Consider the following 17,113-nt stretch of genomic DNA (forward strand, 5'->3'; position numbering starts at 1 on the left):
GTATAATATCTAAATAGGAATCCAAGATGACAGGCTCGTTGACTTACCCTATATATTTTTTTAAGTGCAAATGTGTTACTGGAAGTAATATCCTTTCCTTGTCCCTGCCTACTTTTACTCCGTCGCCATCCACGCACAAACTCAGGGTGACTAGGACTAGAAAGCACACTCTCTTGTTAGCAAGTATTTGTTGAGCACTCTTTTGAATTAAGTGCCCGAAACATGAACATTAGGAAACTAGCTCATTTTAAGAAATCTGGTGGCAGTAATTTGTAATGGGCAGTCCAGACAGCTGTTGGTTGGAGACATTTGTTTTTGAATATCTGTGTGCCATTTACTGGTATTTTCACGTTACTGTGCCTGCCATTTAAAGGTGTTGAGTCTTGATATCGTCATATATAAATCGGGAGCTATTTAACAAATCAGTGATAGTGTATCTAACTGGGCTTAGCGACATTAGCAACTGTTTGGTCCTTTCCCCTTCTGAACCACAGAGGAGAGTCATCAAGGAGCTGTACAATGTATCATTTAAGACTATATTCACTTTCTTCTGTCTTGAAACTGTGTTCACTTCCGAGGTAGTACCATGGTTCTGGTCCTGTTGAATTTATACTAATAATGAAATGAAACAGTAGCAACACCTATGGGAAGCAACGTAAGAAATACCTTACCTTCTGACGTGAGGATGGCCCGAGGGAGAGCGGGGGCTGCGACCTCTCTGGTTGACAGCCTGCACCATCAGCCGTCCCGTGCAACTGGTGCGGCCCTGTCGGAGACAGCGGGAAGGAAAGGGTTCGCAAGCAGAACCACCACCTCCACGCCCCGCCGTGTTTGCTGTCCTCTTCTCCGTCAGACTTTGCTTCTTGGCCAGCCGATACACCGTGTCAGTAATGACACCAGTCCCTCTCAGAAATGTGCTTTCCCTGACTCGAACTCCTCAGTACACTCTATATTTAGAACTTGGTGACTAGTTCTGTCTTAGAACTATTAAAAAAGTTGTACCATTTTATCTAGGATGGCCTTTACGGTGACAATCCTGGATGAATTCGCAGTAATCTGCTAGTTTGCCTAACACACAATGCTGAACTGTGAACTGCAGCAGGGGGACATTACTCTGGCGATAAATCCATTTTCATGGTCGAGTATCTGTTGGTTATAGCTAATTCTGAAATCAAACGAGATGGTTTTAGTTTTCTAACAGATCTTTTCAGTAATATATTTTTTAAATTAAGTAGTGTCTCTTCCAAAAACCACACATGACAAGAGATGCCAGCATGATAAAATGAGCATTATGTGCGAATACACATGGGGATGACAAGGAGAGCATAATGACCGTCGGTCACCACGTTCACATGGAATGCGCATAGTCGTGATTTAAAAACCAGCAGCAGTTAAATATCTAAAATATGTGGGGGGTCATATGATATAGGCCTATCTAATGAAAAATCATATTTTATCTCTCAAATTTTCTCTGAAAGTTGCCTGTCAAGTTGAAAAATTGATAAATGCTCTCCTAGGATACACAAGAGTAATACTTAGAGGACTCAGATGACATGAATAAATGACCATTGTTACTCTGGCTTTGTGGTTTAGCACCTCCTTTTAATTTTTTCCCTATTACTAGCAGAGTAGCAAAATCAGTGATTTTCTTCTCTTACATCCTCGGAGAATGTGAGCAGTTATACTTCTAAATTTTGATGATGGGCAGTAGGAAAGGGCAAAAGAGGAAAAATGACAGACTATTAATGATTAGACTTAATGATTTCTAGCTTATAGTGGATGAGCCCTCCTCACGTGCACTTAGAGTCGTAATTTGCTGCTGAGTCTCACTTTCATCCCACGCTGCCGGTACTGGCAGGTAACAGAAGCAAAGGTGTGCTGTATGTTTAGAGGAACTGCTTCCTGAGCTCCCCCCGATTGTGAACTGGGGGAGGGGCACAGAAACCCCGCAGCGGGATCCAGCGACAGGCAGGAATCCGGTCAGAGTGTTGTCTGGGTCTCCCCAGACTGGACTTCTCTGGGGCCTTGATCACTCCGAAAAGGCAAAGACACATAGTGCTGTAATACAGACAGGAGAACTGCGGGCTATCGAATAGAAAGAGGTGGTCGTAAAGGTACAAAACTGAAGAAATCTTATCCCACTAGATAGGTAACTTCCTCTAGCATTCACAGGATTTGTCATATTTAAACGGAGGTCATATTTAAACACAGCCTTTCTTGAAAATTTCCAAAGAGACAATGAAGTAAAAACATTATTATGAGGGGGATTCTTTCTTGAAATTTTTTAATGTTTACTTATGTATTTAATTAATTAATTTTGAGAGAGAGTGAGAGCGAGTGAGCATGACAGGGGAGGGGCTGAGAGGGGGAGACACAGAACCGGAACCAAGCTCTGTGCTGTCAGCACAGAACCTGGCAGATGGCTTCAACCCATAAATGGTGAAATCACGACCTGAGCCAAAGTCAGACACTTAACCAACTGAGCCACCTAGGCGCCCCAAGGGGGTTAGTTCTAACTCAGATTTGTTGTATCCGAAGTTCAGGTCAGTTCTCTCCTGCTAATCTCTTGACAAACTCTTGGGAGGCCCTGTAAGCCAGCCTGAAATCTGAAAATTAATTTCCCCTAACCCCTCCAAGTCTTATGACTGCTGCAGAAAACCTAGACGTGACTTGCTTAGAGGACCCCCATTAAAATTACCCAACTGATGCATCGCAGTAGCTGATTTAACAAGACAACATGTAAGATCCATGGTTCTTTTGGGGGCCAAAGACAAGGAATTCTGTATTTTGTTTTATACAGATAGCTTCAAAATTATGTAGTGATATGCCATATGACTTCCTTGGTATTTGCCTCACTACTTAAGCAAATCATTTTCATCTGAATAGCTTAAAGTAGATTTATATAATTTGTATATATTCTTCCTTGTTGTATAAAACCCAGAGGACCCACAAGGGAAGTTAACATTAAGTTATCATTTCTGTGGTTCGAAAAAGATGTTAAGTTAAATTCAATCTTTAACCTCGAATTTGGGGAAGCAGTAAAAAAAATTTCCTCTGACCTCGGTTTGAGTTTTGACTTTCCTAAGACTTTGGGCAAATCACGAAATTTGTTTAAGCCTATTTTGTCTGTAAAAAACCAGGGTACTATATTTGACTCACATGGATGTTGTAAAGATTAAATGATATAATCTGAATTGATCTTCATCTTCCAAATATCAAGCATTACCATTATTAATCATTGCTGGTATTGTTTTACTGTGAGTCTGAGACGGTATATATGCACAGACATGCATCAGGATGATTTTCAGGGCTCCCAACAGCTTGGTTGACTGCAGTAAATTTTTTCACGTGGTTATACTTTGCCTGAGTATGCTTTTACCTCCTTTTTTTGATTCCTTTGACTAACTCTTTTAATGAGTTATTAGTCTTCCCTGCCCCTCAGTGCTCTTAATGCTCGGATGAGCCTTAGACACCTTTGTATGACACTCCTTAGCTCTGGAGTTGGCCTAGGTTTGTAAACCAGTTCTGTCTCCTATAATTGAGTGACTTTAGGCAGGTAATTTAACCTCCTAAGTGAGGACCATATAGTTAAATCAATCTTGCAGGGGTTCTTATGAAGATTAAATGAGTTAATAGATATAAAGTACTTAGTATTATGTTTTACACATAGTAAACACTCAAAATGTTAAATTCTTATAGCACTGAATATGGATATAATTATAATAACCAGATGGGCATGAAGTATCCCTTAAAATTGTTTTAAAAACTTTTTTTTCATATGCAATAGGTTCTCTCTCTCTCTTTTTCTCGGTATTAGAATATAATTTACTCCAAAGGAAAAACTTACGCTACTGTTTGAAAGGTGCCAACCACACTGGTATAATGGCTGCGTTTGAGGTATGAGATAAAAGTTGTCCTGCTCATCTCTAACCATTAGACTCTGCTTAGGATAAACCCTTCCTCTTCTTCTGTCTCCAAAAAATAACATTAACAGGTTGGCATACTGCTTTGTAAAGATTACACATTTCTACAGTGTTTTCAAGATTTCTATGCTACTGCTTAGAACCATATACACAAATAAATTCCTAACTACCCAAATTTAAGAAAAAGGAGTATGTCACCATTTTAACTCCTACACCATCTTTCATTCCTTAACATAAAGGGGAAGTCATGATCTTCAGGAGGCAGAATTGTTCGTTTGATAATACAGTATTATTGGCTAAATGTTTATTACTAGTCAGTAAATGACCAGGAGCGTTTAGAAAGCATCCAGCGGTGCATGGGTGGCACAGTGGGTTAAGTGTCCAAGTTTGGCTCAGGTCATGATTTCTCAGTTTGTGAGTTTGACCCCGCACTGGGATCTGTGCTGACAGCTCAAAGCCTTCTTCAGATTCTGTCTCTCCCTCCCTCTCTGCCCCTCCCCCACTCTCACTCTGTGTGTGTCTCTCTCAAAAAAAAACATTTAAAAAAGCCCAGAATTCACAGTAACACTTTTGAAAGGATGCCTCCAGTGTATGCAAATGAAGGTTCAGATTTTTAAGTCTGATCATCTTATTTATGAAGGTCACACAAAAGTTTAATCATATTAATGTGCCAGTGAACCTAGTAATCCTTGTGACTGCTAGGCTCTGATGCACATTAATGCTGCTGCATTAGCTTTTAACTTTCTCATTTCTATCTACTTTATTATTAACACATGAAGGAATAATGGAAGTGTATGTTTAAAGTTTGAAATGAGCCAAGAAACCATATAATGCTAAAACAAAAACACAAGCAAATCAACTTCTTAAATTTAATTCAGCTGTGTGTTACTTTTCTATTCCAAACAAATCCAGAGTTTAAAGCTATAGAACAAGTAATAAGCTTGAATTCTTAAAGTGATTATGTATTAAACATCCAGCTTGTAAAGATTATTCATGCCTCATGCAAAGCCAATTATTTGTATAATATGGAAATAACATTTATATTTCCTAGCTTATGAAATTTAACTGTGGCACATAGGTCTTTATAAAAGCTTGCCACTTGTATACATAATGCAACTTGAGGAAACATCAAATTGCAAAACAGTGCTTCCAAACTCCAAGTGCAACACAGCGTAACTTAGCAACACAACAAAAAGTAAAACATTCATGTTTAGATTTAGTTGTGTCTTAAAGACAGGATTAGAGTCTAAAACCTTGTTTGCAATCCTCATTTTGGCATTATGTTTGGTGTAGTGCTGCACAATCACTCATTGTTTCACTAAACTATATGACTGCTTTGGTCTCCCATGAATTGCTGGAGCCGGACACACTGAGTGCGACACACAGCCCAGTACGTGCTTGGAGTTGTGGGTGCATCCCAAGTAGAATTTGGATGCAGTCAACAATATCTAGCGTGTTTCTTATTCCCCAAAGATTAACCCAGGTGGAAAAATAGTCTATAAAATGTTCTGCTGAACTTTAGTATTTCTTTTTCCTTGGTTCTCACCCTTTCTCCTGGCTGCTTTCTGTAATTATTTTCCACTGCTCAGAAAAGCCCTGCTGTCTGTGTTTCATTACTGAACTCATTTTTCCACGCCAGCCTTTTCCTCTTTGCCTGAGTCACTTCACATCATGTACACTACAGTGTACCAGAAAAAAACCAGATGGAGTTGTCTCCCTTTCAAATCAAACGCTTCTAAAATATGAAAAAAAAAACCCTTAAAGTAACTAAAGGCATCAAGGAACTGGGGAATCAACTTAGGTTTTCTTTTGACTCTATGTCACACTTTAGAGATTAATGTATCCTGAAAAATTCAGCTTTGATTCTGTAAATGTTTTTCAGGGCCATATTATCATGCTTCTTTTAAGTCATGTTTTAATTCACAAATTACAAGAATGACAAAATACTTTAATATACAATAAAAGAAGTTATAAAGGAGAGGTGAAATAAAATAGTGCTAAACATTTCTATGATGGTATTCCTGTAGCAACAAGTGATACTGGTCTGCTGTTTGTCATGGTTTAAATACGTCTTTGTCCTTCTAATGAATGGTAGGGTTTGCTCCAATTTCTCGGTGATAACTCACAAAACCTACATGTGAGATATTTGCACATACTTGCTTAATATTGAAGATGCCAGGAAAGAAAAGAAGTTTTACTCTTGAAATTAAAATCAACCAGGCAACATGCTGAGACTTGGAATAGCATGTAATACCAAGTACCATAAATATAAAAATTCTCTCACAGCAATTTCAACCTGAGGCCTACGTGCCCACTTTTAGGATTTCCTCAGATTCTCTTTGCGAGTTTCCCCTCCTATGCCTGCCCCTGGTTCTTAGGTAGAAAAGGAGACTTAATTTACCCTCACCCTCTTTAAATTAGAATACTCGGTGGGTCAATTCTAGGTTTTAGGAAGTGCTCTGGCTACTGTGGCCTCTGAGATCTTTGAATCTTTTGCTCCCTGACAGACCCAGAGTGGTCACACTACTGTTTGCTGAAATCACAGGTGAGATGGGGCTTCCTGTTAGAAGGCTGGGCTTTTGCCTACCGGATGTAAACTGGGGCACTTCTCATTCCTTTGTCTCCTCTTCAAAGGGCAGATGCCAAGATCGAGAGGGAGTTAACCGGGGACTTACCCTGAGGCCTGGTAAGTCAGCAGAATTCCTGGAGGACTGGGATGAGGGCCCTGAGCGTGCTGGGAGCAAAGCCACTTCCCAGCTTCCTGTGTGGCTCCCATCAGCTGTGCTGTGGGTGTGGCGTCTCCTGCTCCCAGCTCCCTCCACCCAAGCCCGCAGCTGTGGCAGTTGTGGCACGGTCACATCTGCTGCCTGACTCCATTCCCATGGGGGTGGTAAAAACCAGAAGCCAGGTCAGAAGACCACACACCAGCAACTTGCTGGGTAGAAATTCCATCCTGAACTGACTTGCCTACTCTCTAAAAGTACTGTAGGGGAGTATCAAGAAACAACTGATCCTTCACATCCTGACTCCACGTGCTTCTGCCCACTTTTAGGGCTGCTGCTTTAAGACAGGGTTATTCGTGTCTTTGAATTAAAATAATGACAATAAGTAGCTTTTACTGAAAGCATCTTATGTGCCAGGTAAACCAAGTAGTATTTAAATCCATATTATTATTCTTATTTCATAGAAGAGGAAATAGGCACACAGAGCTTACGCCATTTACTAAGGGGATGGTGAGTGGCAGAGATAGAAATTCAACTCCGATCTGTCTGATGCCAGAGTTCACGCTCTTAACCCCTGCACAACATGACACCATTTAGGCTTTTCAGTAGTGCCAACCCCCGTCCGACATCTCTGGTCTATCTGTGTGTCATTTCTTGCCCTTCCTCCTCTTCTGTACTACAAAGGTGATCTTCAACCCTCCTTTATCTAGTGACCAAGAGATATCGAATGACTTCAACTGGCTTGTCGGTGGTTTAAATACGCAGAGGCTGACACGCAGTCTCCAGCTCTGCGCCCTGCCATTGGCCATGAGCAGCGAGTCCTTTCTGGCTCAGAACTTTTCCATATGTAAAACTCGGTTAATATAATTTGAAGAAGACTAAAAACAGACTCATAATTGCAATTTCACGTTTATGTTCTTTGTTCTATAAAACTGCTGACTCCAATAACAGTTTAAAACATTCACTAGGAAAAATGCCTCAAAATGAACATCAGGACCAGCACTGGGGAGTGCCTGACGCACACCGTTAATTCGATCTCCATAATACATCCCAGGCTTTCTAGGGGACAGAGGAATAAAGGACCCAGCGTGAAGAAAAATTTTGGATTTTGTGGAGTTCTCTGCTATGATTTTAATTAAAGGCATAAAATTGAGAATTGAAATTTGTTAATATTCAAGGAAACACACTAAAAATATAATAAGAAAAAAAAAGCAAGTTCCACTTCTGTTCCCCTGTTCCCTCAAATCCTCTAAACGTGAACACAAACAAGTATTAAAATGTAACATTTAGTAAGAGTGCTTTTGACTCTTTTTTCAAGGTGATGGTCATGTATTCACTGACTGAAAAATTAGGATCTCGAGAAAGTGCATATTTACCATGGAAACTGTGACAGTGAAGTTTGCTGTGCTCCCTCACAACCTGATTTGTGGGGAATTCTATACTGATCTTAGTAGTACTGCACAGAGATGTTTATATGACAATGTAATATTAGGACAAACATTGCACAAACTTTTGGAGGTCTGTAAGCTTTGCTTTTTTCATGTTTGTATCATTTTCTAACATTTCATGTTTCCTTCTAAAGAAATAATGAAATATGTAATGACATAAATAGATCATTTAAAAAATATAACTGGACAATCTTCAGTAGTTCTAGAATTTTAGCTTTTTTTTTAAAGGAACTTCTGCTGACTTTGTAAAATTACCCTGTCATGCATTCAGGTCTTAAGGTACAAAATAACTTCTTACTCACTTTTGTATCCTCTGTACCCAGGATAGTGTGTAAAATACACACGATACTCAAAAAGGAATCTGCAGGTTTGAACTGGGGACTTGGTACCAATAGCTGCCTGTTAGATTCTAAGCAGTCAGCTGTACAAGAGAAACCATTTGGATGGAAACAGATAATCCTGAATGCCCTACATAGGTGCTATCAAAATTATAATTTGTCTACACTTATATACTACTTAAAAATTTTTTTTGCTGTTCTTTAATTTATTTTTGAGAGACAGAGAGAGACAGCATGAGCGGGGGAGGGTCAGAGAGAGAGGGAGACACAGAATCTGAAGCAGGCTCTGGGCTCTGAGCTAGCTGTCAGCACAGAGCCCGACGCAGGGCTCGAACCCACGAACTATGAGAGCCGGAGCTAGATGCTCAACCGACTGAGCCACCCAGGCGCCCCAACTTATATACTACTTAAATTCCAGTGAATTAAGTAAGTGTATCTGTATTTCTTTTAAATATCTTACTTTTTTGAGGTTTTTACTATAGCATATTTATATATGTCACTACCCTTTTATACTTTTTTCCTCCATAGAACTTACTCCCATTGAAATTATATAATTTTGTATTTGTTTACTGGCTTACTTTCTTAGGATTTTGTTCTGTCCAGCACTGCAACCCATCACCTGCAGAAATGTACCTATGAGGCCCCTAGTAACACTGGTGGGAAGAATGCATGTCTACACTGGAATTACTCATGTGAAAAACACCTGATGAAATAAATACTAATGAAACAAAGAATTTTTCTATCTTCTGAAATCAAGATGGATGTAAAATTTGGGAAAATCATTTCAAGTCAAAGAAATACAATTCCACCTTTTTAATTAAAGTTCCTTTCTTCAAATAAATGCCTGTAAGCACTCTGCACAGAAGTGAAGCCAGACCTATACCCTTCATCGTTACCTGAGGGTTTGCAGCCATAATTGTGTAATTGCCATCATCATCTAGGGTGGAGGCTGTGGTGTGGAGAGAGCACGTCCCGTCAGGGTCTCTTTGAATGGTGTAGTGATCGTTCTTCGGCAAGATCTGCTTTCCATCTTTAAACCAATAGATCTGTGGGAGGTAACAGTGATTAAGGATGTGTGCAGTACTGCTCTGTTTGGGGGATTGATAAGGAATAACTGTCTGCAGAGCTGATCTGAGTTTTCACGTTTAAACGTTAAACAGCACATCTGAACAGGAAATTGATCTTTGAGTAAAAAAAGTAGGTGAGAAACAGGTTTAGTTCTATTTTAGTTTTAAAAAATGATACATCTTTATATTTTAAAAAGGATGTATGTTAGTAGGTATTCACATGTTATTAACATTTTTTTTTTTTTTTTTACATATTATTTCCCTGGAGGGATCCAGATCTAACGATGACAGTAATTATTTCTGGGGTGGCTTCACAGGCTCTTTTTGATTTTGGTTCTATTTTCAAATGTACTGAATTAAAATGTATTACTTGTAAAGGTAAAAAGGTTGTTTTATTTTTTAATTTATTTTTTATTTTTTAATGTTTATTTTTGAGAGGGAGAGAGAGAGACAAGAGCATGAGCAGGGGAAGGGCAGAGAGAAACATGGACACAGACTCTGAAGCAGGCTCCAGGCTCTGAGCTGTCAGCACAGAGCCCGATGTGGGGCTTGATCTCAGAGACCACAAGATCCCGTTCTGAGCTGAAGTCAGATGCTTAACCGACTGAGCCACCCAGGTGCCCCTAAAAAGGTTATTTTAGAGAATAATAACAGACTCCAAACTTCATTCCACTGAATTGTGTTAGACAAAACAGCAGTGATGCGTGAGCAACAGTTAAGGTGGTGGGGGGAGGCCTACTGTTTTCATTGTGGGCCAAGGAGCATATGTTCAAAGTTGAACGTTTGTCAGTTCTCCCCACTATGTTAAGGAAAACACAGTAGTATTTAAACTTACGATAATTTTCAATAATATTCTAACTTTGTTAGATAGAAAATTAAATGTTACGAATAAAGTAAAAATAAATCTGGACTAAACACATTTTATTTATTTATTTTCCCATAATATTTTATTGTCAAATTGTTTTCTATACAACACCCAATGCTCTTCCCCTTAAGTGCCCTCCCTAAACACATTTTAAAATGGTCCAACTACCTCTTCCATAGGTCCTCCTACCTTCCATCATCTTTAAATAAAATCATTAGTTGGCAGTTATTTTTGACAGCTGAGACATGGGGCTATAATGATGAATCACAGTGCCAGCAGCCCGACCATGGCTGAGATGCAGAACTAACGCCTGCGTCAGCCACCTCCAAACTTCTGGTTGGGAACTAAACAAATCCCCTCCTTTAAAGCCACAACAAGTTCTTTGTTGTCATCTGTGTTCCTTGCAACCTCAAGCTTTCCTAACTTACTCCTAAAGAAGGAACCTCCTTTATAGCTTCAGTTTTTAAAATGAGCTTCTTCCTTAATGTAAACCAGGATACAAATTGAGACCACAACTGGCATTCGAATTCAGCCTTCTATCAAAGCCTTTGAATCTGAAAAATCTTTCCAAAGCTTACATTTCTAAGAAAGGACACGCCAGAAATATATGGCACTAAATAAGGGCATGAATAATGGGGATCTGGCTGCTGTAACTCTTCCAACTCCTATTTTTCAATTAGCTCAAAATTTACAGCCTGTACTGTTAATCTGCAGAACTGAAGATGAATCATCAACTAGACTAATAACTCTCGGTCCTAAAAATTAAATTATATAAAGCATGATAATTCATAATTATCATTCTCTGCTTGGTGGTTTGATGGTTTCTGAGGGGACCCAGAAGCTGTGATTAGAACACAGTTTCTCTCTTTTGCATTCTGGCCAGTATGCCAGTTCTTCAGAATTGTCTCTTTCCCTTAATCCTACTCCTCACCTCTGCTCTATCTGGAATGCAACTTTCAAATGAGAATTCAGAAATGGCCCAACAATTCTACCAGGACTGTTGATGGAGAAGGAAGGGGAGAATGCACGAGGTGAAAACTGGGGGAATCAGAAACGCCTCCACCTTCTCATGCCTTAGAACAAGCATGTGAACGGCAGATTAAATTTTTTAAAACATAAGCTAAAAGAAAAGAATGTATTTTTTGACACATGCTGTATATTCCACACTTTGACAGGAAGGGAAGAAAAAGAGTGGCAATGAGGACAGGAGGAAGGAAAGGTGAAAGAAGAAAGTCTATCAGTAAAACGTTCTTAAAAAATTAAGCCTTAAAGCTGTGAAACATTTCAACTCATACTAGAAACACAGAAATACATTAAAAACAACAGCTCATCTTTCAGGTGAACATGCTGTTTTCTTTAAAACAAGGCTCAGTGATCTAGAACTTAAGCAATGATCTTAAACCTTGAGTAAGATTTAAAAATAACAAGGGATCTTTGTGAATATTTTGGAAGCTTAAGATACAGTATCTTATTGAGTTTCATTCATAAGCTGCAAATTTATTTTTAGTACATGCATTGGATATCATGTTTGTGAATACGCAGCAATGGTCCAAATTATGCCAAGAACAAAGTAGTTTTCTCTAACAACAAATTATTTTAAGGCTATTTTCTTTGCTTTTTCTATGACACCACTGTTAAGCTTTTAATTTTAGTGAGTGTATTTTTCCTTTCTATATGCTTATTATACAAATTTGCCTTGTCTTTGGTACTGTCCTGTTTTTTTCATTCAAGTTTCTATTTTAAAACTGTTTCAATCATTTTAAACATAGGTATTTTATAGTTTGCTTAAGACTGCTTGACATTGTGCAATACCTGAGCTTCTATTATCTTGTTTCTTGTGCTATTGATTCTCCTTATTGTTGCTTATTTTCTCCTATGGTCTGTAAGGTTTTACTGTGAATTTCTTTTTCCTCCCTCTTACCCCACAAAAGTTTGATATTCCCCAAACTGTGGGAATGTTCTATAGGGCAGTTTTTGCTTGCTTCTGCCAGAAACTTAAGGATTTTAATCATCCTGGACTAAAGTTCATATTAATTTCTATGCAGCTTTTGGCTCTATATCGTGTGACAGTGTAAATTTGGAGTTTCTATTTTTCATGGGTACCTTTTTAATTCTTTTCTCGCAAGCTCCAGGGAAAAGTGTAATTCTGTGCATTGTTTTCTGGGCTAGTGAGCAGTTATTCTTGTCTCCCTTTAGAGACAGGGCGATGCTTTATCTAGTATTTCCACCCATCTGTAGAACGAGGGCTCCCATCTAGGTCAGCCTAGACCTCCTGAGTATCAGAAGTTCCTTTGATTATCCTTTCTCAAACAGTATTCTGGCCGCTAGCCCCTTTATAAATACAGGAAAGCATGGTTTTGTAGATTAAAGATCTGAAGTTTTCATAATCCGTGGTAAGCATTACTTCTTTGTACGGTACACAGCATGGGGTTTATGTTCAAGCCTGGCCACTCACCAGCTTCCTGACCTTGGGCAAGTTAATTAAGCCTCACTGAGGGCAGTTCAGTCATCAGCAATTTGGGAGTGACACTGGTAACATCACATGAGGAGTAAATGATGTAGGTGTATGAAAAGCTCCTTGTCAATTATTTGTTATTCTCCTCGTCTATTCTTCAAACCCAAACTCTACCCTTTGTCTGCTCTTTTTGGTTTCTCATGCCTCCTGAGGAAGGTCTGGAACTTAATAGTACTTTAAACATTTTACATCATGGGTACTGAGAAAGGTAGTCTGTATCTCTTCCTCCTCTTAAACACACTGTACTTTTGAAGCCAAACTCCACCTCAGAAAACAGGACTCTTAAAAAGCCATGTTTTTAGCTTACCTTTGGCTTTGGATTCCCAGTCACTCTGCATGTGAAAGTTACAGGCATTCCCTCGAAGATCTTGTAATGTTTCAGCTTCATCTCAAAGAACGGTGCCACTCCATTTTCCACAGGTGCGTCCCCATGTTGGATGTCATCACCTGAGTCATCCACAGGGGACCTTTCTAGCCTGTACTCGATTTCACTGATGAGTCTCTGTTCACAGCTGGAGACTTTGTATTCCTACATCAGGTAAAAACACAGGTCATGTTAGCAACATCGGTTTCTTGGGGGATGGTGTGTCTCATGCGTCTTAGCCTTCCCTCCAACAAGGTGCTCAGAAGACAGGTATTTTTACCATGGAGGTCAAAAACAAGTCTGAGCCCAGGTGAGTTCCATATAAAATAAAACACATCTGGAAGTAAGTATATATGGTATTTCAAACCGTTTTCAAGTCTTATCATCCTCCTCCCCTAAAAAACCCTGAAGATGATTTCTTTCCCTTTTCTCTTGAGGGGTATGGGGAAAGAAAAAAAAAGGCAACAGCTTTATATTCTTGAACTGTTCATAGGAATAAAACCTGACGGAACAGTGACTTCTTTCTGTAGAGTAGAAGCTGATGCAGGGGCTGCAGCTCTTCAGAAGGGTAACGGCGCCTGTGGCAAGCAGCTGCAACCTCACAGCGTTTTATCAGATGAGTAGTGGGGAAAATGGCATTTCTTTTCACTCCTAACAGTCCTCAGCCACGCAGCCTCTGAACTCGTCCTCAGCTGTGCAGCTGTTAGGAACTATTCTCCACCAAAGTTACAAAGAAAAATGGGATTGGCAGTGTAGTCAAAGTTGTGATTAAAAAGACAAAAACAAAGTACCCATCAATGTCCTGTGGTCACTGAGGCGGATCCTACAGTTCCCTTGCTTACAAAGTACAGTGAGCACAAGGCAGCCCTTTAGAAAACACTCTCTACTTAATTATAAATAAAAGATGTATCAACTAGGTTTTCCTTAAAGAAGTTACTCAACCTTTAAAAAAGTTTGTTGTCTTGAGGGAAGAAATACAACAGTATGAACAATACTGCAAATGAGTTGTTTTACTTACTATCAAATGAATCAGTTTAAGAATGAGTATGTTTATCCCTAGAAAGGTGTAACAAATGAGAAGCAACTTACAGTCCAGAGTATCCGCTAGTGACAGACACAAATTCAAGTTAGTAAATGTATGACCAAAAAATAAAATCACACTGCAGTAATTTTGTTCATCTGATCTCAAATAAAAATAGGCACTGGTCGCAATATTTATAATTCATATGTGGCAGGAAAGATAGATACACTGGCAAACAAAGGAGAACACAAGAAAACAGATACAGTGAAAGGAGAAGAAAGGTGAAAAGCTTATTAACCTTTTGACCATCCAGAGGACTCCCTACAGAAGCATGAGGAGACCCAATTTCCTGTAATAGTAGAAAAGAAGAAGTGAAGACTAATAACAGAAATAGGAACCTAGCAAGATATCTAGTTTTAAATGAAATTTTTGTATTTATTTAACAAAATATATATTTAACAACATTTAACACAAAAATCTTCGGATATTAAAGGCAGATCCATTTTTCAACACCTATAAGAGTTTACTTGATCATTTAAAAATGTTTTAAAAAGCTTTCTTTAATCTTGAGACTACATTTGGAAACTCCAAGCAGAAGCTGTGCATATTTTAAAACAGCTTACATGAAATCCACGCAGTGACTTTTTTTTGGGGGGGAGGTGGACAAAAATAGCATTTTAGGTTTTCTGCTGATTAGTGACTTATAACTGTGTATGTGAAGGAAAATAAAGATGTAGTTTTTCTATAGACAGTTTACTTTGACTAGATGTTAAGATTATTAATTGAAAATATTCACTGGCTACTTAAAATAATTTCAGTGAAAATATGTTTCTCCACACAAAAGGATTTTGCATTAAAGCACAGGACAGGAAAACAGAAAGATACTTGAAAGGAGAATAAATTGATCAACAGGAAGATAAAAAGAACCATTCTCACTGAATAACTCTAGCAGTCACTCAACATGCTGTTTGGTGCATGGTATGTGCTCAATAAATATTAGCTATGAGGTGACTGATGATATTAATGCTGCTTTCTTTGACTTGCCCTCTACTTCCCAGAGAATCGGTCCCAAGAATAGTGGCCATAAATTAACGTATGGGGAAGAAGGGACAGAATAATTACTATTTTTCTAAAAAGTCTGGAGGAACACAGTACCTGATTAGCAGTTTCCTCTTCTGGCTCCTGAAGATTAAAAACAGTTGCACTGTCAGCACCTAGTAATCGACGAGCCATTCTTTCTTCATATGTTAACCTCTAAACAAAGCCAGTCACAAAAATACAAAATTAGAAAAGTCACAATTATATACTGCACCATGAAAAAGAATTTAATTTTTTTTAAACATTATAAAAGTTTTTTCTTGTTTATTTTTAAGAGACAGAGAGGGACGGAATCTGAAGCAGGCTCCAGGCTCCACAGCTGTCAGCACTGAGCCCAACACGGGGCTCAAACTTAGGAACCATGAGATTATGACCTGAGCCAAAGTTGGAGGCTCAACCTACTGGCCACCCACACGCTCCAAACAGTTTTTTAAAAAAATTTATTTGAGAGAGAGCGCGTGCAAATGTGAGCAGGGGAGGGGCAGAGAAAGAGACAGAATCCCAAGCAGGTTCCACACTGTCAGTAGTGCAGAGCCTGACATGGGGCATGAACCCACAAACCATGAGATCATGACCTGAGCTGAAATCGAGTCAGAGCTTAACTGACTAAGCCACCAGGCATCTTGAAAAAGAATTCTAAAAAATGAGTTTTGATATTTTCTGTAACTATTTTCCCTCAATCTTCAGATACCTATATTTAAAAGGAGTCTCTTTCCCTTCCTTCAGTTGTTCAGTCTGTCCCCTCTCCTTCTGGTCTTCCTGGCTTAGTACAGTGTTGGGAGATCAGGTAACCAATCCTGAGCCACCGAATGATACAGCACACATTTAAGGTGAATAAGCAAACAAGGCAGAAACACATGGGAAATATGTGTCATATACTAATCCTTAGTGATAAATATATAGAAAAAGAGATACTCAAATAGCAAAATATTTTTTAAAGGAAATGTTATTTTTATAATCATCCACAAGCTTCAGAAGAACCTGGTCAGCTCCAAGCCTCTGATAAGGGAAATTTTAGACCAGCTGGCAGTGATGATCCTCTCGGTTTCAGGGTTCTCTAAGGGCGCCTCCCAGGCTGTCTGTGTGGCAGGTGAATGTAGGCAGATATAATAGTCCACAAAGAGTGATTGCACACGGCTGAATTAGCAAAAGGACTATGAGAGATACTTGCCAAAGCTAATCTCCACAAGTCGAGATTCCACTCAGACGAATATTGCTTGCCCATCAGGCAGAGAAAGTGGTAACGTTTTTACATCTAGCAGCCAGTACCCTGGATCTGGCCAAAGATATTTGCTCGGCCATTCTTAGGCCAACGTTTTTGTTCTGTCTAGTGGGCTGTTTCCTGCTTTTGAGTGCTGGCCCTAAAATACCTTAGAATTAACAGGTCCAGGAGGAGGCTTCAGAGACCCTCTGTCCCATGAGGGCATTTTACAAACACGTGTTTAATTCAAAATAGACAATAATTAGTAAGAGAGAATCTTAAAAATACACAAGTTATTTCAGTAAGCTTCCAAACTTCTGAACATCGATGCAAATTCTATTGGAAACTCTCTAATCAGGAAAATATGTTGAATAAATTTACAGTTTCCAATGATTGCTGGTTCTAGTCCCAGCTGAAACCGGGAAGTGAAACAAGTCAGTGCCAAACGACAGTTCACAAAGTATTTCATTCACTAAAGAAGGCACAGAAGACAAGAAGAGGTCGAGGCAGGTGTTTGGGGCATGGGCTGTCTCAGTCCACTACGCTGTTA

The 17,113-nt window shown here is 39.1% G+C and overlaps 2 protein-coding genes across 10 annotated transcripts in view; one reads left to right on the forward strand and one right to left on the reverse strand.

The window, feature by feature from the left end:
- The window catches only part of CBR4 (carbonyl reductase 4), an 80,007-nt gene extending 70,844 nt beyond the window's left edge, over nt 1-9,163 (forward strand). Inside the window, exons 5-7 of one of the 7 annotated variants that reach the window (XM_029938981.1) lie at nt 3,818-3,897; nt 6,558-6,609; nt 9,019-9,163. In XM_029938981.1, the coding sequence (XP_029794841.1) occupies nt 3,818-3,897; nt 6,558-6,609; nt 9,019-9,071 (185 nt within the window). In that variant the 3' untranslated portion in view covers nt 9,072-9,163. Of the gene's footprint in view, nt 1-3,817; nt 3,898-6,430; nt 6,469-6,557; nt 6,610-7,614; nt 7,908-9,018 lie in introns of those variants that run through there. The other 6 variants (XM_029938998.1, XM_029938974.1, XM_029938995.1 and 3 more) reach the window with 6 other exon arrangements.
- The window catches only part of LOC115291477 (palladin), a 40,890-nt gene that overhangs the window by 11,139 nt on the left and 12,638 nt on the right, over nt 1-17,113 (reverse strand). For 2 of the 3 annotated variants that reach the window (XM_029938959.1, XM_029938953.1), the window contains 5 exons: nt 15,420-15,518; nt 14,563-14,613; nt 13,187-13,408; nt 9,329-9,478; nt 672-766 (listed from right to left, as the gene is read on the reverse strand). In XM_029938959.1, coding sequence (XP_029794819.1) covers nt 672-766; nt 9,329-9,478; nt 13,187-13,408; nt 14,563-14,613; nt 15,420-15,497 — 596 coding nt within the window. In that variant the 5' untranslated portion in view covers nt 15,498-15,518. The remainder of the gene's footprint in view (nt 1-671; nt 767-9,328; nt 9,479-13,186; nt 13,409-14,562; nt 14,614-15,419; nt 15,519-17,113) is intronic. The other variant, XM_029938962.1, reaches the window with a different exon arrangement.

The sequence above is a fragment of the Suricata suricatta genome, chromosome 1, assembly GCF_006229205.1.
Source record: "Suricata suricatta isolate VVHF042 chromosome 1, meerkat_22Aug2017_6uvM2_HiC, whole genome shotgun sequence".
Lineage (NCBI taxonomy): Eukaryota > Metazoa > Chordata > Mammalia > Carnivora > Herpestidae > Suricata > Suricata suricatta.